This window comes from Hipposideros armiger, unplaced genomic scaffold (genome assembly GCF_001890085.2).
Source record: "Hipposideros armiger isolate ML-2016 unplaced genomic scaffold, ASM189008v1 scaffold_418, whole genome shotgun sequence".
NCBI lineage: Eukaryota > Metazoa > Chordata > Mammalia > Chiroptera > Hipposideridae > Hipposideros > Hipposideros armiger.
The window spans coordinates 1,186,409-1,209,889 of NW_017731768.1; the positions used below are offsets into that span (position 1 = coordinate 1,186,409).

At 36.7% G+C, this 23,481-nt stretch overlaps 1 protein-coding gene across 6 annotated transcripts in view; it reads left to right on the forward strand.

Annotated features, from left to right (window-relative positions):
* The window catches only part of QKI (QKI, KH domain containing RNA binding), a 149,205-nt gene extending 132,669 nt beyond the window's left edge, over positions 1–16,536 (forward strand). Inside the window, exons 5-8 of one of the 6 annotated variants that reach the window (XM_019664251.1) lie at positions 7,712–7,799; positions 9,156–9,452; positions 12,253–12,327; positions 16,253–16,536. In XM_019664251.1, the coding sequence (XP_019519796.1) occupies positions 7,712–7,799; positions 9,156–9,452; positions 12,253–12,327; positions 16,253–16,269 (477 nt within the window). In that variant the 3' untranslated portion in view covers positions 16,270–16,536. Of the gene's footprint in view, positions 1–7,711; positions 7,800–9,152; positions 9,453–10,173; positions 12,167–12,252; positions 12,328–16,252 lie in introns of those variants that run through there. The other 5 variants (XM_019664252.1, XM_019664250.1, XM_019664253.1 and 2 more) reach the window with 5 other exon arrangements.
* Positions 16,537–23,481: the final 6,945 nt, after the last annotated feature.

Consider the following 23,481-nt stretch of genomic DNA (forward strand, 5'->3'; position numbering starts at 1 on the left):
AGCCAAGTTGTGAATGCAAAGGAAAGTTCTTGAGAGAAATTAAAAGTGCTGTTCCAGTGAACACGCAAATGGTAAGAAAGTGAAACAGCTTTATTACTGATAGGGAGAAAGTTTTAGTCCGTCTGGATAGAAGATCAAAGCAGCCACATTCCCTTAAGCCAAAGCCTAATCCAGAGCAAGGCCCCAACTCTCTTCAGCTCTATGAAGGCTGAGAGGTGAGGAAGCTGCAGAAGAAAAGTTTGCAGCTGGCAGAGGCTGGGTGTAAGGAAAGGAGCTGTCTCCATACATAAATGTGCAAGGTGAAGCAGCCCGTTACCCAGAAGATCTAGCTCAGATAACTCATGAAGGTGGCTACACTAAACAACAGATTTTCAGTGTAGATGAAACAACCTTCTATTGGAAGAAGATGTCACCTAGGACTTTCACAGCTGGGGAGGAGAAGCCAATGCCTGGCTCCAAAGCTTCAGAGGACAGGCTGACTACTTGTTAGGGGCTAATGGAGCTGGGCACTTTAAGTTGAAGCCAATGCTCATTTACCATTCCAAAAATTCTAGGACCCTTAAGAATTATGCAAATCTGCTCTCCCCGTCTTCTATAAATAGAACAACAAATTCTGAATGTCAGCATGGTTTACTGAATATTTTAAGCCCACTGTTGTGACATAGTTTTCAGCAAAAAATGATTTCTTTTCAAAATATTGTTGCTCATCGATAATATACCTGATCACCCAAGAGCTTTGTTGATGTACAAAGAGATGAATGTTTTTTTCATGCCTCCTAACACAACATCCATTCAGCAGCCCATGGATTAAGGGGTAATTTTAACTTATAAGTCTTACTATTTAAGAAATACATTTCATAAAACTCTAGCTGCCATACATAGTAATTTCTCTGATGGTTTTGAGCAAAGTAAATTGAAAACCTTTGGAAAGGATGCCATTAAGAATATTAGTGCTTCATGGGAAGAGGTCAAAATACCAACATTAACAGGAGCTTGGAACAAGTTCATTCCAACCCTCCTGGGTGACTGTGAAGGGTTCACGACTTCAGTCGAGGAAGTAACTGTAGAAGTGGTAGAAACAGCAAGAGAACTAATATTAGAAGTGGAGCCTGAAGATGTGACTGAATTGCTGCAATTTCATGATAGAACTTTCACAGATAATGAGTTGCTTCTGATGGATGAACAAAGAACATGGAATCTGCTTCTGGTGAAGATGCTGTGAAGGTTGTTGAAGTGAAAACAAAGGATTTAGAATATTACATCAACTTAGTTGACAACGACAGGGTTTGAGAGGATGGACTTTACATAGTATGTACATCATAGTAGGTGGTTATTAGCCATCTGTTAACTGAACAGTGAAGACTGGGAAAAATAAGGGGTATGGAATCAAGGAGCCTTTAAATAACCTAAAGAAATAGTTAGCAGATTATAATAGAATCCACATACATTTTCGATCTCAAGTGAGGTTGGTGAAGTAAGCAGAGAGGAAGTTGGTATGGCCATAAATACCAAGTCTGGGAAATTCAGATTCCACGAAGTAATAATGGGGAGCCACTTCCTGTACCAGGAAAACACAAACCACACTAGGTACAGCAGGTCCCCGAATAACATCGTTTCTTATAACATTGATGAGATGCCATAGGAACTTAACTCTTGTTTATATCAAATAGCCTATGGTAAAATTGGTTTTGTTATGTCATTTTGCTTATAGTCGCAGAAACTACCAGTGATATTAAGTAAGGACTTACTGCATTTCATCAGAGAATTAATAGAGGAAGTAGTTAAAACAGGTGTTGAGAACTGAAAAAGGACAAAGGAGACAGGGCGTGATACAGATTTAGAAACTGCAGAAAGCAGCTATTACCCCAGGCCTGGTAAATAAAAGAGAAAGATCTGTACTATTATTAGATCTTAGACACTTAAAGTTCTATGCAGAGGTGCGACTGGGACCTCTGACAGTGGTGCACCTCGTCTAATACTGGAACCTCCATAGCTCAAAGGAGTGGATGCAATGAATGGCCACTCCTGTGGCTCCTGGGCAGGTGTGGGAGCCAAGGATGCTGGTTCCAGAAGTGCTGGGAGGAAATGGGGAGCCTGGAAACAAGTGCCTCTGGCAAGGTGCATGGCTGAGAACAGCTGTCACGGGAAGGAGCACCCTTCTCCCATCAGCCAGCTCTTGCCCCTCCCTGTGAGAGCCTAACAAAACCAGCTGGCAAAGAAGAAATATTACTAAATAGAGCCCTAGACCTAGCATTTGAAAGCATAAGGCAGGTCAGTTTGGAATTTAATAACATAGTCATCTTGGAGTAAAATATTATGAAAATGTTGTGGGAGGATAATTTTTCTACCAGCTTTATAGAATAAGTTGGAGTAAGTAGCCCCCAGATGCATAGCCGCTATCTCCATGACATCTCCACTTGGGTGTTGAAAGTGGGCATTTTAGGCTTAGTATTTGATGCCGTATCGCTCAGCCTTTCTCGTCTCATTAAATGGAGCCACCATATACTTTTATTGCTTAATCTAAAAACCTAAACATTCTTTAATGTCCCCTTTTCCCTCACTGCATACATCCAACTGGTCATCAAGTCCTGTCAAGTTCACTTTTTCCATCTCTGTTATTACCTCCACCTGTGTCCAGTTCATCTTCTCTTGTCTCCCAGGCTGGACTAAAGCTCATTCCTGGTCTCTTCATTCGCCCCCAACAGTCCATTCACAAAGTAGCAGAATGAGCCTTTAAAAACAAATTGTGTCCTCACTCCCCCATTTAAGACCCTCTATTTAAATTCAAGTCAGTTAAGTTCTTTGCCAGACTTTTCTTTAGCTTGCAGGGCAGTTGTAGGCAATGATTGGTATTAAAATTCTTTATAAATGTTGGTCACTCTTCCTTTTCTGTCTGCTGATTTTTTTGTTCAGCCCTTGTTCTATAAGTGAATTAGTCATGTACTTTTTCTTTTATGTTTGGAAAACCTTTTATATTCATTTTAGATTTATAGAAAAATAATTATTTAATGTATTGAGCAAGTTGATTCTGCAAGGTGTTGGGGACTATAAAGAACACCAGATATTGATTAATTTATGGGTACAAGTCATAAGAAGTTTCCTAAAACAACATGAAAAAATAGAAAAGACGAGATAACAGGTGGCTGTATATGATTGACTCCCCCCAAAAGGAGCAGCATAGATTTAGGGAAATGATACATAACGTGTGGGAATGTCTAGGAAAGGCTATACTCTGAGAGCACAGTGACCCAGGCCATCAGAAGAGGCAGACACAGAAGGCTTAGGAGTGGGGCTGACGTGGAGGCAGAGGAGCACAGGCACGGCACGTGTGTGTAGGGGACAGTGGGCAGATGACTTCCCCTAGTGAAACAGTGTAAATGGGACTGCTCATATAATAGAAGTTGTCAGTGATTAAATCCTAAGCTGGAGAGTTGGACTTTCTTACAGGCAGTGGTTCAAATTATTAGTTGACGCATTTTTAATGATATGGAAACATTTTTTTCAGTTCTCTATTATGAAGTGCATTGTTGTGGTTTTTGTAAAATGTGTACTTTAGGTTTTAAAATACCAAATAAACATGATTTTCTTCATTTCTTATGAGAAGTCTTTGAATTCAAAAGGTACTTAAAGGCACCGCAGCATTGGAGAAGGTGTAGTGAGGACTTTGGATCAGGTACTCTGGGTTGGGAACCATTTTGCGGTATGACCTTTTGTAATCTTGGAAAAGTCACCTAACCTATCTGAGTCTCAGGTATACTATAGTACCAATGCCATAGATGTGTTAGGAAGCGTACGTGCTTATGATGAAGGCCCAATATCTAGCTCTCATAAGGTAGGACAAATACAGGGCAGTAGGCCTGTAGAGGGGTTAGCAAGTGTTTATTATATTTGTCAACTTTTATGTTTCAAAGGTAAAAATGTTCATCATAATGTTTTAACCCTTACATAGTGTTTTCCAAAACGTAAGAGAAATATTCATCTACCCTATGACCCAGCAAATTTCCACTCTTAGGTATTTATCCCAAAGAAATGAAAACTTACGTTCTCAACAAAAGCCTTGTACAAACATTTCGTAGCAGCTTTATTCACAATATATATCCCCAAACTAGAATTACCCAAATGTCCGTAGCAGAAGAATAGGTAAATAAAACAATACTCAGCTGTGAAAACAAATTAACTACTGATAATGCAACAGTATGGAAGCGTTGCCTACATGTGCTGAGGGAAGGCAGCTGGGCACAAAGGACGTATGTACGATGCGATTCCAGTGTGTGAAATTCTAGAATAGGCAAAACTAAAGCGAGGCGATAGAAGTCTGATCAGTGGTTTCTTGGTGGGGGCTTGACTGGGAGGAGGACCAAAGGAACTTTCTGAGTGGTCTTGATGTGCATTCATCAGAACTGATTGAATATTGCACTTAGGACCTCAGAATTTCACTGCATATAAATAAATTATACCTTGATTTTTAAAATATAGAGCAGGTACATAAGAAATGAGAAGTTGTGAGGTTCTAGGTGACCACTTATATTCAGTGTTATAAGACATCATTTTATGACCTTAGAAATGGTTGCTTCAGAACAGCTTCCTTTATTATAGATGAAAAAACCAGCGTTCCGTCTCTGGGGGGGTGCTTGACTCTGAGCAAGTTCTGCAAAATACCTCTTGAAATGTCTAGAGTTGAGATGTGTGATTTCAGGATGCCACATTTGATCAGCTTTTAGCTTTGAGAAAAGAGAAGAGGTCAGGTAAACTCCTGGTCTGAAACCTGGCTATAGAAAAAAACCTTAGTGATGGTACTAAGAAACCAGCAAGTTTCTTGTCTGAAACCCAATTTGAAAAAGAGGTGGCATATACCACCTTCCGTGGTGTTTAGGCAGGTTGTGCTGTCTAGTTTGGTTGACAATACCAGCACAAGAAGGTTGAAATAACCACTTGTGTGTGGAAGGAATTCTGGAATGAGCTCTGGCATCTCTCAGACAGTGTCCCACTCTGTGAGTACACAGGCTGGAGTGGTGAGGAGACCTGAGGACGGTCCTTCCAGAGTGAGACCACCAGCTCAGGTTCCAGCTGTGCCAGCTGGATCCTGGGCTCTGCTAGGTGTGGGTGTAGCCTGACGTAACGTGCTACAATCCAGTGTGCACAGCGTAATTCCTAGCTTGTAAGTCTCAGTGGCCTCTAGCGAAGTCATTATGGCATACCCCCCTGACCCCCCCAGTGGAAGCTGTGCTGTTCTGGGTTTTCTTCTCCTCTTGAGGGCTCTTTGCTGATGTCACGACATCTGTTATGTAGGCTCCTGCACCCTGCAGAGGTCACACACCTGCATGCACATACCCTGGTGTGCGCACTTCTACTTCTTCCATCATTTTCCCTTGGGCTTTCTCCCATATTTGACACTGCGTCTAGCTAATGAGTGCAGTTATTTGATTAACCAGAGAAGCACTTCCATCTTCATTTCTTCCTCTTAATTTGCTGACAGTTTCAAACTGTACTACTTCCTTGCTGTGGAAGATGACCTTGGGTATATCTATTGCTTTTCTTTTTATTTATATGGAGTACAATTTATATACTTATTCTGGTAATCCATTATGTATATATTTAAATTGGAAATGATTTGCTGTGTTTTAATTTTTAGTATTATTAGTTTCCAGTGAACAAGTTTAAGGAGTTTTGTCATAATGGATTTCCAATTAATTCTTCCCTTCCAATGATAGTGCTTACTTATTTTTATCTGTAACAATTAATTGCTAGTCTTTCAAAGAAATCATATTACTTCATTTTTTTCCATTCATTTTTGTACAGATTCATAGGGATCAAGGAATAGTAATTGCACAAGCATGCAAGGATCCTCTTCATGTTCTCCTACTGCAAAGTAGGCTTTTGAAAAGGTGGCCGTGGCACATCAGTCATGGTCTTCATGATGTTTTCACTCATCTTTTTCTTTAAAATGTTTTGTGGTTTATTAAAAGCTTATTCAGCAATTCTCTTTACTACAAATTATAGTACCCCATTTTCTGCTGTGGTACCAAGGTCAATTTTTGTATCATTTACAATTGTATTAGAAAAGGAGGCTTGAGAAGCTTGTTATCTGTCCTACCCAGTTCTGCTCCTTTCTTGAATCAGAAAGGACCAAAATGATATCACAAAATTTATAATTGGGTTTCTTTCTCTTTAAATACCAAATTCTGAGGGTTAGCTAATGCATAAAACATACGAGCAGCTCAGTTCCTTTGTACCACCGTCTTCAGGGATGACCCTTGGCAGGGGACCTTCATCTGTTGCTTTCTTGTGCTGTGGCTGGTTAAAGTTTATCCTGTAGGATTTAGACATTTGAGGTTTGAAATAGAGACTTGTCATGCCAATCATTTAAAAAATAAGTTCTAGTAAATAACTTGGGGTGGGAGAGAAAGGGGACATAGGCGGTGATAAATAAGAAATAATCTCTTCCTCAGGAGCTTATTTTGGCGGTAGTGATAGACAACACACTATAATTCAAGGCAGAGACAGTATGACCTGGGGGTGGCCCTTTGAAAAAGTGGCATTTAGGTGGAAGTTGGGGGATTAGGTAGGATTTGGAAAGTGGCTCTGTAGAGTGGAATATAGAGAAGCATTTGAAATGGAGGGTACGGGAGTATGCGCAGAGTGAGTAACGGGGATTTGGTTTGATTTGTGACATAGCATACAAGTAAAAAATAGAAGATTAATTGGTTTAACTTGAGAAGGTAGTTTGGGGCCAGATCATAGGTAGCTTAAGTGGTTTATACTTTTAGATAGCAAGAAACCATGAAGGGTTTTGAGACATGCAATTAAGGGGCATCAAGAGGAATGTTGCATTTGGGGCAATTAATCTGGCCATTGTGTTTATGTAGATGGATTGGAAAACAGACACCATTAAGATAATTTTGTAGTACTTTTGAAGATACCCCGATAATGACTAGAACAAGGGTGACAACAGTAACTGGAAAGGATGGGGTGACTCCAAGGTCAATAGGATGGCTAAACGTTTGATAGTCAGAGACAGTCCTGGTTCTGCCTGTTGTCATAGCAGAGTTACGTAGTACTCTGTTTTGCTTTTAAATTTGTCATGGTTTGGACAACACATCAAATGGTGACCCTAAAGATAGATCTGCTTCAGAATTGATAGCACTTGTTAATTTAAGGGAGAGAGGAATGGTGGCAGAATATATATACAAATTTTAGAAATTCTTATGATTTCATTAAATTTCCCTTTTTTTGAGAATTAAACAGAAAATTATCTTACCTGAATACCATAATCAAATCACATATGCTTAAAAATCCATTTTGGTTTTTGTTTTTTGTCTTTTAATGACTACATTTGAGTTTTGGAATCTTCAACAAAATGATAAATGCCAAAGAGAAGAATACTGTATTTAATCTTATCTAACATTTCCTTCATTCCATTTAAAAGTAAAGCTTTTTAGAACCTCAATAATTCAGTGTAGCTTGCATTTAAAATTTTCCAAATAGAAATGCAGCTAATGGCAGTGAAGTACCCTCTGTACCAACATGCCCTCCTTGAGGGGATAGGCCAGCATGTCAGGACCTTAGCTGCCCTCACCATCTTTTCCTAATTGAAACCCGGGTTGTAGACACGTGCTGTCTGTTTTAAGGCCCCGGTATAGATAACGGCTGTGGCATGTGGACCATCAAAAAAATAAATAAATAAAAACGCTTTTGTGTTTTCTATGTGTAGGCAGAGGGAGAAGACAGCCTGAAGAAGATGCAGCTGATGGAGCTCGCGATTCTGAATGGCACCTACAGAGATGCCAACATTAAATCACGTAAGAATGAGACCGAGGCCCAGGGGTACAGCTCTCTCGGCTGTTTGTCCACAAACCTTTCTCCCTTTGACAGCACAACACATGAACAGTTACACAAAGTGAAGAGTTGAAGTACTTGTCACTTGATATGGGGCTGACAGTCCTATTTTTATTGCTTCCGCAAATTGAGAACACTCTTAATTTTATTTTACGCCAGCATGTATTTAAGTTTTGGGTTTCTAAGCTTTTCTTTTGATGACATTTGAACTTCTAAATTCAAGAGTTTTGAGTAAATTTCCTATTCTGTTAACTACAGATTTAAAGCTTCTAGCTTATTGTGTTACATTTATGAAAAGGACAAAAAAAAAAATCACGACTTTTTTTAAAGCTACATTGGAATGTGTCTGAGTGCAGTGATCCTCCTGTTGAGGCCTGTCCTTTCACCCGGCTCGCATGTTTCCCGCCAGGGTTTTCCCTATTGATTTTATATGTGAGTTCACAGAGAGCAGTGAGCGATACTATTTTAAATCTAGCTTTTTCCTTCATATGTATTTGTGCATGCTTTCATAAGCTAAGAGGATTGCTTTTTATAGTTAAAATTACTATGTGAAATTTACATTTTGACAGTCTAAGGTTTACACATTTATGTGAATATAATTTCATATTTAAATTATTAAGTTTGTAAAGAAATTGAATTTTAAAGTTCTAGCCAATTTTCCAAAATGTTTAGACAACCTTGTGGATTTAGAAGTGGTTGCTTTACAAATGGTTGGCTTCCGTTTACTCGTGAGAATGAGTATATCAATAAGTCACGTATTTAGGAATGGGACGTTTAGTGTATTATTTTTCTATGACGAAGCTTATTCCTACCTGTGCAGGAAATTTATATATAACTAGTGTTACTTGACATAATAACAATAAAAATTATTCTTTTTTTAATTTGAAACTGAAGCTACTCTTTAGAAATACACCAAAGACTGTATTTCTGTGGACTCCAATTAAAAATTTTTAACATCTTTTTACGCGAGTGTTTTCTTGTGCTTCTGCATGCACCTTTAGTCTCGAGAGAGCTTAAAAACAGACATAAATCAAATATGAACTAAATATAACCTTTTTTAATGGTCTTGTTCATTTTTTTTTTTTACAGTGGCTTTTTAATTTTTGCACATTCATTCTTAATCACGTTGGGAAAGGGGCAGCTGTTTGCATTTGATTGGTGTGCTTTGGCATTTCCGTGTGATCAGCGCATGTACTAATGATTTCCTTTTATTTTTCTTCTTTCCTGCTTTTTCCTTTCTTTTTCCTACTTCCCTCTCATTTTCTGTATTGTACACCGTCTCTACACTTCCTTCTAACTTTCTTTGCTTACTGTAGCAGCCCTTGCCTTTTCTCTTGCAGCAACAGCCCAGGCTGCTCCAAGGATTATTACTGGGCCTGCGCCTGTTCTCCCACCAGCTGCCCTGCGTACTCCTACGCCAGCTGGCCCTACCATAATGCCTTTGATCAGACAAATACAGACCGCCGTCATGCCAAACGGAACTCCTCACCCAACTGCTGCAATAGTTCCTCCAGGGCCAGAAGCTGGTTTAATCTACACACCCTATGAGTACCCCTACACGTTGGCACCAGCTACATCAATCCTTGAGTATCCTATTGAACCTAGTGGTGTATTAGGTAAGTCGTTTCTCTGTATGGTTCACATTTTTCCTCATAACTTTTGCTGCCCCAGCCTGTGAAAACATTTATATCAGTTTTAGAGAGGCAAGACAAGTTTCCACTAGGGAAGACTGAAGACTAAATTTTTATTTCAGCCCCCGCCATAAGGGTTCCCCTTTTAAATGCACCTTAGATTTATTCAGATTCTCTTTGGTCACTCAGATTCACTTTGGATGGGTAAATTTGCTATGAACATTTTAAACAGGAAATACTTTTCACATGTGACATCACTGAGGTCCTTGTGAGTTTCAGATCCCACCCATTGGCCTATTTCCTCCATTCCCTTTGCCACCCAAAGTTAGATTCTTTTTGTAGCACAGATTTATTTGTCAGCTAAATTTTAGTTTTCTATGTGAAAAGTATTATGAGAGTTTTTTTTTAAAACTGTGATTGTGTGTTTTCTAATAATTGTGACCACTTAAAATATGAAAGGACCCCAGTAAATAGCTTCAACCTTTAGGTTTCTTCAGTTTTTCTCTTTTGAAGTCCTAGTTAATATTAAATATAAGAGAAATTTCTTAATTTCAATAGCACAGTATGGAATTGATAAGTAAGTACCAAGCCACTGTGTTAGAATCACACTTGAGGCAAAAATTAAGATCATACTATAAACGCTCAGTTTTACATGAACAAAAAGTGGTTTGCTTGAAAAAGACATTACCGATGCTTTTTCTTATAGAGTGGATTGAAATGCCAGTCATGCCTGATATTTCAGCCCATTGACTTACTGGATGAAGGACTAGCGTACAGCAGCTGTTGTAACACCACCAGTCCGTGTGGAACAGGCTGCTCCCGTGCTTTGCCGCCCCTTTGTTTTACCAGACAGAATTTGAATATTTTTTTTTCTTTGAATTCTACATGACCTTGGTGCTGCATGCATGCTGTTGACTCTTAGGACTTTGACCTTTTAAGGTTATTTTTTTTCCAGCATTAATACTGATTTATCAAAATTTGAAAGCCTTTAATGAACTCGGACACAGAGATTTAAACTTGAAAACTCATTGTTCAATTAAAGAAAGCCACAACGCTCTGTATGTTATCTGTGTGTGTGCATGCACTCAGGTGCCTTTTGTTTCATGAGCAAATACATTTTATTGTACGTGTTTCCCATTTATCTCTAAATCATTGTATAAAGTATTACAGGTCAGAATTCTACTGTAGAACTGTTGATGCGAAGCTTGTTTCTGTTGCACATTTCTTGAAGCATTTAAAAAATAACATGTAACATATAACCTGTTTACCTTTTTCCTTTCTGTTAACGCTCTATCCTGTGGCCCCTGCCTGCTCCTCTCCCCCACAGCTCCTCCCTGCTGCACGCACAGCGTCTGTTCGAGGAGTTCGACTGTTGCTTCCTGCAGGGCTGGCACTCTTAGCCACCAGCTGCTGTTCCAGCACTCTCAATGCAAGATCTCACTGATTTTGCCTCGTGAAATTATACTTGTATAAGATTAGTTTATCTAAACTGAAAAAGGGCTGATGGACCAGTTTACTGCTTAGAATCAGCAAGAGGCACTGCAAAATTTATTTCTCATTTTAAAGCAATGTGGTTTTTTTGTTGTTTTGGGAAATTTTTAGTTACAATCCTTAATTATATTACACTGACAAAATTAAAAGCAAAATGTATAGATACTTAATTGGCATTCATAATATGAACAATAATGAGTACTAAATGACAAAAATCCATTTCGATCAATTTTATTTCTTGCTTTGCCACCTAAGCAGTAAAACATATTGATTGACCACTTGGAGAATTAAGAAAAATATTTCAAATTGCTAAGCTATAGTAAATTTGCACACAGATAACATGCATGCTATATATCAAGTCTCACATCATTTAAAAATAAGCAGTGCCCTTCAAAACAGATGCAGACATGTGTGTTGGTGGTAGTGAGGAGATTGGTATTAGCATCAAATCTTCATTGATGACTAATTTTTAATTCCCTTCCTTTTATCTTTAGGTATGGCTTTCCCAACGAAAGGCTAAGAATTCAAGAACGGTCTTAACTGAACCCTCATCAGATCTGAATTTAACAAATGCTTAGTCTCAGCAGCCTCCGGGGGCGGGGGAGGGGGGGAGGGAAGCTTAGCCTAGCAGTCAGTGACTTACTTGCACTTTTTGCACACTGATAGAAAGTAAAAGTATGTTATTAATTTGGTTTAGTCTGTACTCTTACAAAGTAACGGTAATTTTAAAGGCGTGTGTAGTAGTATACTGACTGCTAAGTGTACTATACTGTTTGCTTTACTAATCACCTAATTCATTGCAGTTCATACTTATTGACTCAAAGTTTAAAACCACAATCTGTAGGCTTTAAGAATTGCTTTTAAACCTTTTTAAGTGATAAACTCTGGAAGTGGTCTTTCAGGTTAGGAAACAATTGTCAGTATTAAACATGGTATTATTATTTAAGTAGTCCTGCTGCAAGAAGGCACTTCAGTGAATATGTGACTAGTAAAGCTTGAATATGTCTGGAGCTAATAGCGTTCATGAAATACTGTAACTTGGGATTGTAAATGAATGGATGAAATAGGTTAAGGCCAAGATGTTTGAAATAAATGCAATATTAATAGACGCATATATACGCAACATATTATGGTTAATTTTAAAACTACTGTGCCTTAACGTGTTTCTTAAAACGAAACTTTTGTAGTAAATGAACATTTGAAATCCATTTTGATAAACCTGCTGTTAATGTTTTGTTTTCTTTTCCCTTGTGAATGTTTTCTAACTTTGTCTTGGTAATTGCAATTTAACTAGGTGCGGTGGCTACTAAAGTTCGAAGGCACGATATGCGTGTCCATCCTTACCAAAGGATTGTGACCGCAGACCGAGGTTAGTTTAGTTCTGCAGTTCTTGTTTATAAGAAATGCGTTGGGTGTCCATACAATTTGCAACACCACACCTGATGGAAAAATATATAACTGCTTACCTGCACACCATTTCTTTTCCTTTTCTAAATTAATTTATAATAATTGACAGATTTAAGGGTTGGGTTTTTTTGGTGTTTTTTTTTTTCCTCCCTTCATATTTTAACTTATTATATCCTGCTAGTATGTACTATGATTTATTCCTACTAAAACATAAATTAGTCCATTTGGGGAGCTATAAGTTTTGTTTTTGCCTTAATTATTTTTTAGTAATAATTTTTGTGAAAAATTTACCTTTTAATTGTTCTGAAATTTTGGGTTGGTTTTGCAAAATGAACTGAGCAGATGGTGCTTTAATGAGAGAAGTAAGGGAATATATGCCTCCTGTGTTCTTCTGGAGAAAATTGAAGATTTAGTTTCCGTACATATTTGAGCCACTGTATAAACATGAGGATATACATGTCAAGTACTTAGCCGAAATCAACAAAGTAAGGACTGTGAAGTTAACTCTGATGCAGTTGAGTTTTTTATAAATCAGAAAATCATTTCCCTTTTATTCTTATATTTTCTTCCAAATGGATCCTTTTTTTTTTTGTCATTTGCTGCTAAAATATATTATCTAAAGGTGAACCATCTCTTGAAGTTCTGTGGTGACATGAATCCAGCTGTTTGAATATCTTTTTTGAGTAACCTGTGACTGGAAAATAAGTCTTCATTTTTCTCCTTTTCAACATTTGTAATTTGTGTCCTATATATGCCCTTGGGCCCCTTTATAAATTATTTATGTTTATTAAGAAGTGATATTTTCGGTTTATTGACATTGAATTGTTTTCTGAGTTTGTTATCACAAGATAGGAATCTGAAGCAAGGTAGAAAAGCATTTTTTACAAGCTTTTGTTACGGCACGCTTATTACCTACTAATAGATTGGTCAGAGTCTTGAGTATTAGTGGGGAAAGTGATGGATTTATACCCCAAGTCTACATCTTCTATGAACTTGTGACAAACCTGCCTACTTTGCATGGTTATCTTGAATATGGATGATAAATACTGGACACAGTTGTTGTCCACATCAGAATGAAATACTTTTCCAAAGATATTGATGATATTTATTCAGCATCATATATAATTAAAGAGCCTTGAAGGCTTTTAACTAATCCATTACGTAGTGATTATCAGTGAACAAAATAAATAGACCCCTAAGCTCAATGATTATCTGGGAAGATGATGCTCCTTGTAAGTGTGTCAGGCACAAGTGTGCGCACTACCCTTCTTGCATCAGAACATGTCTCCCAGTGAAGGAGGACATTTTTAAAAAAGAAGAAAAAGTCATTTAGATTGAAAGAATCCAGATAATTCCATGAATAAAGAGAAACTTTTTTTCGTATAGTTAATGTCTAAAATAGTTCTAAAGAGCATTTTAAAGTAGTTTTTTCTTCTGTTACCCTTTTCTTGTATGCCCCTTTTAGATGTCTGATAATTTTGTTTTAACACAATAATTATTGGCCTACTTAATACTCCAGTCCTTGAGATAGCTGAAAATATTAGGAAGATTTGACTGTATTAAGAAACAACACATTCCATGCATGGCTCTGTTGCAGTTATATGTGTTTTGATTAGTCCTGTCACTGTTTTTATTCAAAAAATGCAATGTCAGCAAACCGAAATGCTACCTTTTTTTCCCCCTCTAAATAACAGAATAGTTTGTATACTGCTGTTATTATCACTGTATGCACTCACTGGGTCTAAGGAAGATGTCTGAAGTCCTTCACTTAAATTATTTTATGATACTACTGTTTTCTCTATTTTTGAGGGTTTTTTATTATTTTTTTATCTTTTGAAGGGAAGATTAATATTAGTGTTCATTTAATGCAAGGAAACTCAGCCCTTGGACCTATAACCATGTAATTCTATATGAGCAGTTAGAATGCTGCATGGTTGACGAATATCTAGTTTTTTACTAAAAATAAACCCACCTCTACACATATTTCAAAACTGAATTTGAAGCCTGTAAAAGACCAACTGACTTTTTAGTTGTAATGCACCATAAGTGATTTTGCACGGTGGACACACCTGTGTGTACTGTAGGAAGCCAGGACTTGGCAGAGGATGTATTTTAGGTGTACTGGTATATATATAAATGGTAGTTTGCTTTGTTTATATATTCCACATGCAAAAAAAAAAATCAGAATTTTTCTGAATAAGGATTTTACAAAAACCATTACTTACGTAATTTGTATAAGAAACTTAATACAATTTTAATCAAAATTTTAAGTACTCAAAAATGCTTTAAGATTCTGTAATTTTGGAGTATCTACAGAATGGTATGACTACATCATGTTAAATATTTATTTTCTTTGATTTTGGAATAGCCGTTTTTATTTTAAATAAAATTCCACTATTTTTAAGACATTCAGGGAAGATTTGGTCACACTCAAGATACAGTATTTTTGTAGTATTTATAAACTATCCTAAATGATAGATTATAGAAAGCATTTTTGTTACATGAAGGTAAACCAATCCATTATATAGCTCACGTAAACTCTGTGAACATTACACCTACTGGGTTTGATTTGTGAAGTGGCACAGAATCTACCTTTGCACTGAATAATTTTCATATCTCCTCTGCCTTAGTCACAGTGGCAACAGTACAGAAAATTCTATCAAACCTCAGAATATAGTAGAAATAATTAAGCTGTTGAATGAGTCTTAAATCATACTACTGTTAAGTGGACCAAGTTTGGTGACGCAAAATGGGACAGAGGTTGATTAAGGACATGGGGGACGATTACTTTTCCACTTGAGAACTACTTTATGTTTTACTGTAATTTTTTAAAATTTTTTTGTTCTGTTTGTTATTTTTCAAAAGAAAATAGTATTTACAGGTGGCTTTTAAAATATATAAAGCAGGAATGTATATGAAATGTCAGATTTTATTGTATTTGCAGAGAATTAGCTTTGAAATTGAATAAAGAAAGCTGTTTGTAGTTTTAAACTGCCTTATTGGTATCAGTTAGAAATTTCTTCTATTTTTTGATGTACTTAGAGCTTTTTGAGTATAGAATTTTAAATGGCAGGATTTTACAGTGTTTACATGCAAGTGCATTTTATAAGTGTTCTATATGTGTAAAATAGTATTTTCAACTGGAAAATGTTGGCCAGTGCAGAAGGCCTGGCCTTTTTCTGGTTCCCATGATGTTGCCTACACTGCTAGACTACAGTTTAGTATTGCTTTGTATCATGAGGCCAAGAAATTCCATGTTGTTTGTAAATAGAATTGAAAAAGCAATAAACATTTATTGAACAAAAGAAACCTTGTTTGGCCCAGAGTTTATGTTGAACCAAATTATTCATAGAAATTTAAATATCTTTAGATCCATTTCTGTTAATCATCAGTTATTAATAATCACATCCATCATTAATAGTTGCTTTAATGCTTGCATCTGAGAGATACTAATGCTTAATAGCAGTCAGATACTGATAACTGCACTGACTGTTTCGAAATTCTGTATACCAAACCTATTCATTGTTGTTGTTTTCCAGTTTCCTTCATTGACTGCTACTAACTATTAGTTGTTAGTTACATTTTATTTCTATTTTTTTCCTGTTAACCGGTTTTGGTTTTTTTGTTTTTTGTTTTTTTTTGTTTTTGTTTTTTTGTGGGAGTGGGCTCTCCTTCATTTGTTCAAATCATGATATGAAATTGTCATGATTTTTATTGTATTCTGTAGATGGTGTCAATCAGTTTGTCAGAATTAAACATGCTTTTTTTTATTAGTTGTGATTAGTTTTTCATGTTGTCATTAAGCCGTCACTAGCTGAAACTAATCTCTTCTCTATCTTTTCTTTTCTTTTTTTTTTTTGTTTTGTTTTTTGTTTCTAACCACCCAGCCGCCACCGGCAACTAACCTATGACCTTCTGACCTCTGAACTCTTCACCCAATGATGACCTGACCATGCCTGCCTGCTGATCAGTTAACTGGTAATCGCCTTTGCTTGCCTGTCGTCAGTGCAGCGAGCTGAGGCACTTGTCCGTTCGTCTTACCATCTAACCAAACAAAAGACAAAGAAATTGTTGTCCTCCAACTCAGCTTTTGGTTCTTTTTTTTTTTTTTCTTTTTTTTTCTTTTTTTTTTTTTCCCTATTTGGGTGAAAGTGGTTCTAGAAACTGCACTGAATAGNTTTTTTTTTCTTTTTTTTTTTTTCCCTATTTGGGTGAAAGTGGTTCTAGAAACTGCACTGAATAGTAGTAAAGCAATAAGGCCCAATTCATCCCACAGCACTGGTCATCTTTTAATGTCCCACCCTAAGCGAACGGTAAGAAGGCCTCACTTCAGAAGGGGAGACAGATGGCCCTTAACTACTCAGTGACAGAGGCAGTTACTGTGAGAGACTTCTGGGGATCTCTTCTTATAGCGAGTCTAAGCTCTCTGAATGTACTGTGTGGTGATGCATCATGCATGAACCTTTGGTCAGGAATGTCATTGGGGAAGTGATTTCAAAAGTATTCAAAATTTGATACGCTGTTTAGTCACTACAGTGCCCTCAGAGGGCAGAAGTTGCAGCCTTTTTTATATTGCCTGCCAAAATTTGAAGTATTAGAAGTGTGCCATGAGAGAACAACTTCACAAGGAATTTTGAAATGTAATGCAAAGAACAAAACTGCAACACTATTTTTAAAAAGAGAAATATCTGAGTTAAAATTATTGAACCTTTATTTTACACCTCCTTAAAAAAATACACGAGAACAAGGTACATGCATTATGTGTCACATTACTGGGCAAACTGTTCAAATATTTTTTTTAAACCTCCCTGTATAGAAAAAAATCATTAAGGATGTAAAAGCCATGCTTGCCTATTTGCTGTATACATGTAATGAAATTGTAGATAAAAGTGTAGTGCATTGAAACAAATGATCAAAAAGTAGATACTTTTACTATACAAGGGTGCTGGTGCAGAAAAAAAATATATATATTTTTGGAAATGTAGCATTTTATACTTTCAAGTGTTATAAAAAAAAAAAAGAAAAAGAACAAAGAAACCCTTTATTTCATTAAATGATTTTTTCTGGTGGTTGTCAAGAAACAAAAGACCAAAAGAGCCTTTTTGTCTTTCTTTTTTATTTTTTAAGTATTGGAATAAGTCTAAAGAAAAGAAAGTGCCTTATTTTTCTTCATGGTCATTTAGTCAAGTGTCTCGTAAGATCAGCTCCTCCCTCAGAATACAAGTTAATGCATGTTCTTTAGTCGCCCAGTATGTGAAAGACGATATGAGGGGAGACAAATGAGTTGATGGTTTGAATTATATAATTTTTGCCACGTTACCTTGATACCAGTTTGCCAAATCTGATACTGTGAAATAATTTGATAATTTTTCTAATGCCTAACAAGTAAGTTTTAAAATACCATTCTTTTAAGATCATAATTGATTGTGTTTGGTTATTGCAATATTTAATGTTAGCCCAAAGGATTCTGAGATAAAAATTAGGTGTGATTTGAATATCAGTTTACAGACAAAATTATAGCTTTGTTTTATTCAGAGAAGGGGATGTAGTTGGACCCTTTCTTATTAATTGGAGGTTAATAGTATACTTAGCAAACGTTTTCACAAAAATGAATTTTTGTGATTTTCATTCTGGAAAACTATGTTTTTTAAATGACCCAAACTTAATGAGACGTCTTTCTACCACATCAGATCACTTGGGTAGCCCGTCTCTTTGCTAGTCTTAGTAAACAACCCAAGTTGCCCCATCCACCCCACACATTTTTTTCTTAACTATAAAAGAATGTGAAAAACTAGCATTGTGCATATAAACACTCAACTACATATGAATTTAAGCTTCCAGTTCCTTATGAAATTCAGTTCATTTTGTAGTTAAAGCTGTTTGTGCACAGAGCCTATATCTAAACACTGCAGTAAATAATCATTAACTGCTCAGTACCAGACGTGGCAAATAACCAAGGGCAGTGGGTCCCCAGCTCATCAACTCGTTCCTTCTTCCATACCTTCCCAGTCAAAGGTCAGCAGTAAGCTCAGTCAGCATCTTCGCGGTCACCTCCATCATCTGGTCTCACTTGGAAACCGGTTTCAGTTTATTTACTATGCAATAGACATTCATTGTTTTTATCAGCTAGCTTTGGTTTCATGTGCCACTGCTTTGTCTCTCTGTTACACATGCAGTTGTTTTGATTTATTTACAATATATGCTGTGCCATTTTGGTTTTTATTTTGTTTGGTTGGTGAATAAATTTGCGACACTCAAACACTTGAGGTGGTAGTAGTTTAAAAACGATACCAGTATTTGATCCAGTTTCATCTCAACTATGTTATACCTGGACATTTTAGATGTTTATCAAAGGTCTTTTATGGGGAAGAAAGTAAATGTATGACATACATGTGTGACATTTATGAGTAATGTTGGCTCTGAACAAACTTTTGAAAACTTAGTTGACACAATTTTGGATCAACTGAAAAAAAAAAAAGCATGACTTTTGAAATCTCTGAATGCCTTGGTTCTCAGTATTATCATTCTTTATTGAATTTATTTCTTATTAAAATATGTAGTTTTTAAGACTTTTTTTGACAGTATTATGTAATTTTTTAGCGTGGGTAGATGGGAGTGTCGCTTGTATGTTACCGTACAGCTGACATGTATTTTTGTCTATTCTTTATTATCTTAGTAGTTTCATGCTATGTATGTATCATAACCAACCTATTGCCTATGAGAAACATGTAAGATAATGTATTTACAGCCATTGTTACAAGTTTATAATGTATTTTTCTATCTTGTTTTATATGTATGTTATATAACATTCAAAAAGAATTTTTTTCTTGATTGAGAAAAGGATACAAAATGCAAAATCCACAATTTTGATATCTGAAAATTGCCAATTGTTTTGCAGTACTTTATTATATTGGGTGTCGTGTCTTTCTTGGGCTTTTTAGTTAGCTAATGAATGAATACATTAGACACTTTTGGGTTTTAGTTGGGATTTTACATAGCTTGCATTTTAATTCTTTGGTTCTTTGCTGTTTCTATTAACCCATGGCATTATTTTAATAAATGTTATAATACCAACCTACTAACTCTGGACTATGTCTGTTTATTAACCTTTACGTGTTTAATTAAATAAACAAATAAAGACAAAAGAATGTAAAGTCTTGAGTTACTGGACTAACCCTGAAGAACGTGACCACAGATAACATAGCGTGACTTGTTTTTTTGTTGTTTGTCAGCTGACAATTCCGCACACTACTGTTAAATGGCTTCGGTTATTCTTTTACCTTGGGGGGAAGGTGCCAGTAGAGAGGGGACAAAGGAGCTTTGGTTTGAGGTAGTCTTCTTCTAGTCTTGCCACTTGCCTTTCGGCCTCTGCGTTACTAATTCCACACTTCCTTATTTTTCCTTCTCCAAAATAATCACTGTCTGCTCACAGCATAAAGAATAAAGAGTTTCGTTGTAACGAAGTCCCCAAGAAACCAGTTTGATTCTTTGTTGAACCGTTTCTTTGAATTTCTGTAAGCGGGTAATGTTATGGTTACATTATAAAGCAAAGAATCTGCTGAGTTTTTGTCTTTTCAGATTTATGTTCTAATTGGACACATTTCCTTGACAAAGTGTTGATGTGTTTTAGCCAGCTGTTCCTTTGGGGGCGCTCACCACAGGTGAAGCCAGAGGTGGTGTGGCTCTGTTTCACACAACAGCCCAGAGTGAGCCATTGACCGTGATGCTGCCTCCACGTGCCCCTGCCCCTGCCCCAGGTACCAGACAGCACTGTGGAGCTTCCTCCCTCGAGTGGTCTTCCTCTTCTTCTAGAGTACAGTCAGAATATGCCGTTAATACAGGAAGTGGAAGGCACAAGAAAACTGGCATTTGGAAAATTATATATCATTAAAATTTCTTGCTTGCAAGTCAATTTAAGAAGTTTTTACTCGATATCTTCATCCTTTTCTTGGCTGCAGCCTAGATAAATTGCCTTCTATTTATGAATTCTTTCATTTAAGTCTTGAAGTGCATTTTTATTTCACAGATGTTGGTAATTTCCTTTTCTGTGAAACAGTTCTGGATAATAAATTCTTAGGATGAATTTTTGCATTTGTAAATATTGGCTTATTTTTGTAAATTACGTTTATTTTAAAGTTCTAAAATTGGGCTGAAATGAGTCACATGTTATACGAGACATAGCTGTACCAATGTGCTTTTAACCAGTCATACTGTCCAAGTATCTCCATATTATATTTATTTATTCCCATAGTATATGTACATATGTGAAATACATGGGATAGTGACAACAGCTGATTTAATCATAATTGAGATGGTCATTGACTTGTTTCCCTGATGGGGTTGTGTTTATTATCGGTAGGTAGACAGAGCTTTAATATACTACCATCTGTAAAAGTTTTCATTGCCACACAGTTCACATATTATTCTCTAGAAATCTGAAGATGTCTATCAAGCTGCTAATATACAAGTCATCTTGGGTACCATGTCACTTAGCTTAATGAATTTCCGTGCAGTTACTACACAGTCTCTGAAGCCTATGGATGCAGCCTCATTTCATTTTCAGTTGAGGGTACTTTATGTATAATCATGTCCTATTGTCACCTTGCACATGTTGAAAGACTTGCAAAAGGCCCTTTTTAAAAAGTGAAAATAACATTACAAATCCCATTTTTATTCAGGCTGTGATAGTATTTAAACATGAAATTAACAATTCTTAGAATGATAAAAGTATTTTTTACTATTTGATAAAATAATTGAAAGTTAAGCTTTCAGTCAAGAAGTTGGTGAGTTTAATGTAGTTAGTAGTTAAGCTTTTTTATTTTCTCAGGCAAAATGTCAAAAAGAATAAAGAATGTCAGATGAAGGTAGACACATCCCTCCTAGTGCAGTCGCGTGATGCTCATCAGAGTCCGCCTAAGCAGCCACTGCAGCACCCCACCCGCGAAGCCAAGCTGTGCGTTTGTGTACACAAAATAGGTGGGTAGGTAAGGTTTTCAAAGTAAACAGTAGATAAATATGAAGGATCTAAATTTCCAGTGCATCAAAAGCAGACTCTAGGTTTAAATGAAATTGTTCATTACCAAATCAAGAATCTTTTTTACCACAAAACATAACACTTTTATTATATATGAGAGTTTAAGTTTCTCCAGCATGGGGGGCGGGCTGTGGAGCAGGGTTATTTGCTTGTTTGTAATAAGATGTCTGTATTCCTTGATAACAGTTACTTACAGTATTTCCAGTAAGTGATTTTTAGTAGAATAAAATGTATTGCTAAGTTATACATTATTCAATAGCAAAAATTACTCAGAAAATTTGTGGGACTTACAAACTTGAAGAGGTACGTACGGTAACTTTTTAACATCACAAATTCCTTAATACCTTTATTTAAAATGGAAAAATAATTCATTCTACAACACTTTTAGAAATATTCATATGGTACACATGTAATTTTATCTGTGGTTTCTTTAATTAAAATTATCTAAATTGAAATGTCTTTGTTATGAAGAGACTTAAGATTATACAAGTACCTGGTACTCAATGCTGAATCAAACTGGTTCACCTAAGCATAGAACTCTCCTCTCTGTGTTTCTGCTGCACTAATGCTGGGGCTGGGGAAGGAACAGCTAACTCAAGAGTAGAAGCCGGTGGTGGTGAGTGACACAGATAGCAACGTAACACTGACTCACACTGCGTACGATTTTGCTGTCCCTTCTGGCAAAAGACACCATGTAGAACAAAGCTCAGCTCCCAGTGTAAAAAATATAGATCTTTTTAAGAATGTTATTATTGAGCAGTTTTGATTACCAAATACATCTTTTATGGTTTGTATTGTGGTGCTGTGTATAAAACATTTAGAATTGTACTTGCAGAATTGTATATAGAGAGAAAAGTTGGACTGGGTCTTCCCAAGTCGCGGGAACGGAGAGCCCCGTCTGTGCATGAAGTGCAATAAACCAGCGGGAGGAGGTGCGTGCGCTTCATCCTCAAGACACCTGCAGCTGGAAACGCTGCTGCGTGTGCCCCCCAAGCCCTCTGTATAAATATCAGAATAAACGCACATTTTCATTTTTACTGATGCTTTTACTATTTAAAGAAAACACAAGAATCTTGACATTCTGAAGCTCTAATGGAACTGAACTGGAATGTGATCATGTTTGCCCTGATTGCAGTGATTAAAAAGAAATCAGTAAACAGACTTCTACAGTGTTCCTCAGTTGGATACACATCCAAAATAGTTGTCGTTTCTAACTGAAAAACTCAGGTACGATTGGTATGTAAATGTGCGAGAAGAAAAGAATGCTGACCAAATCTCCATCTTGGCTGTGAAAATGACAGTTTTATGAATGCCTTGAACAAAGAAGAATGGTAGATAGTTTTAAGATTTCGTGCTGATATCTATGTTTTATGACTCCGTGCATTTTAAGTTTCCCAGGCCTTTTTCATCCAATCTCCAAGTTCTCTTCCTTGCCGATCACTCATGAGAACCTTCATTTCCCTTGGCAGTATTGTTTTCACACACTTCTAAAAGTAGCTGACAGGTAGGACCCAGAGCACAGGACAGAAGAAAACTAGCAGCCATTTGTAAAGTCTATTTCGGCAAAGATCAAATACTCAGAACGCTGAAGACCGTGTTCTTGTGGTGTCCTGTAGCTGAAGCAATCATTTCGCTGTGTCCTCTACAACAAGCACTTCCCCAGTTAGTCACTGCCCGCCACTTCCTACTGCCACTGGAGTGACAAATGGACTGTTGATTTCCTTACTCCCATCTTAATTTTGTCCTCACCTTCCTGGTGCTCTTGGGCATCCGTGCTTGCCTTTTCTGACCCAGAAGTAATTTTCACTCTTCAAACACAAAGCTCGTTTCTCAAAGGGTGTAATGTAAACAGGCTTTCATGTGTTTCCCCTTGAAAAGTCAGGTGAAGGTGCTTTCTAAACCCAAAATACTTGTCATCATAATCCATACAAATTATATTTCTAAGTATTTAATTAGGGAGAAATTTCTATTACGTGAGAAGAGGGGTGAGGTTACATCTGGGTTTCCTTCCTAATCTAATTTTTTGAAATCTGCCATCTCTTTATAGTAACTCTGGTTTTGTTAGAAAGTTAAACTAATTGA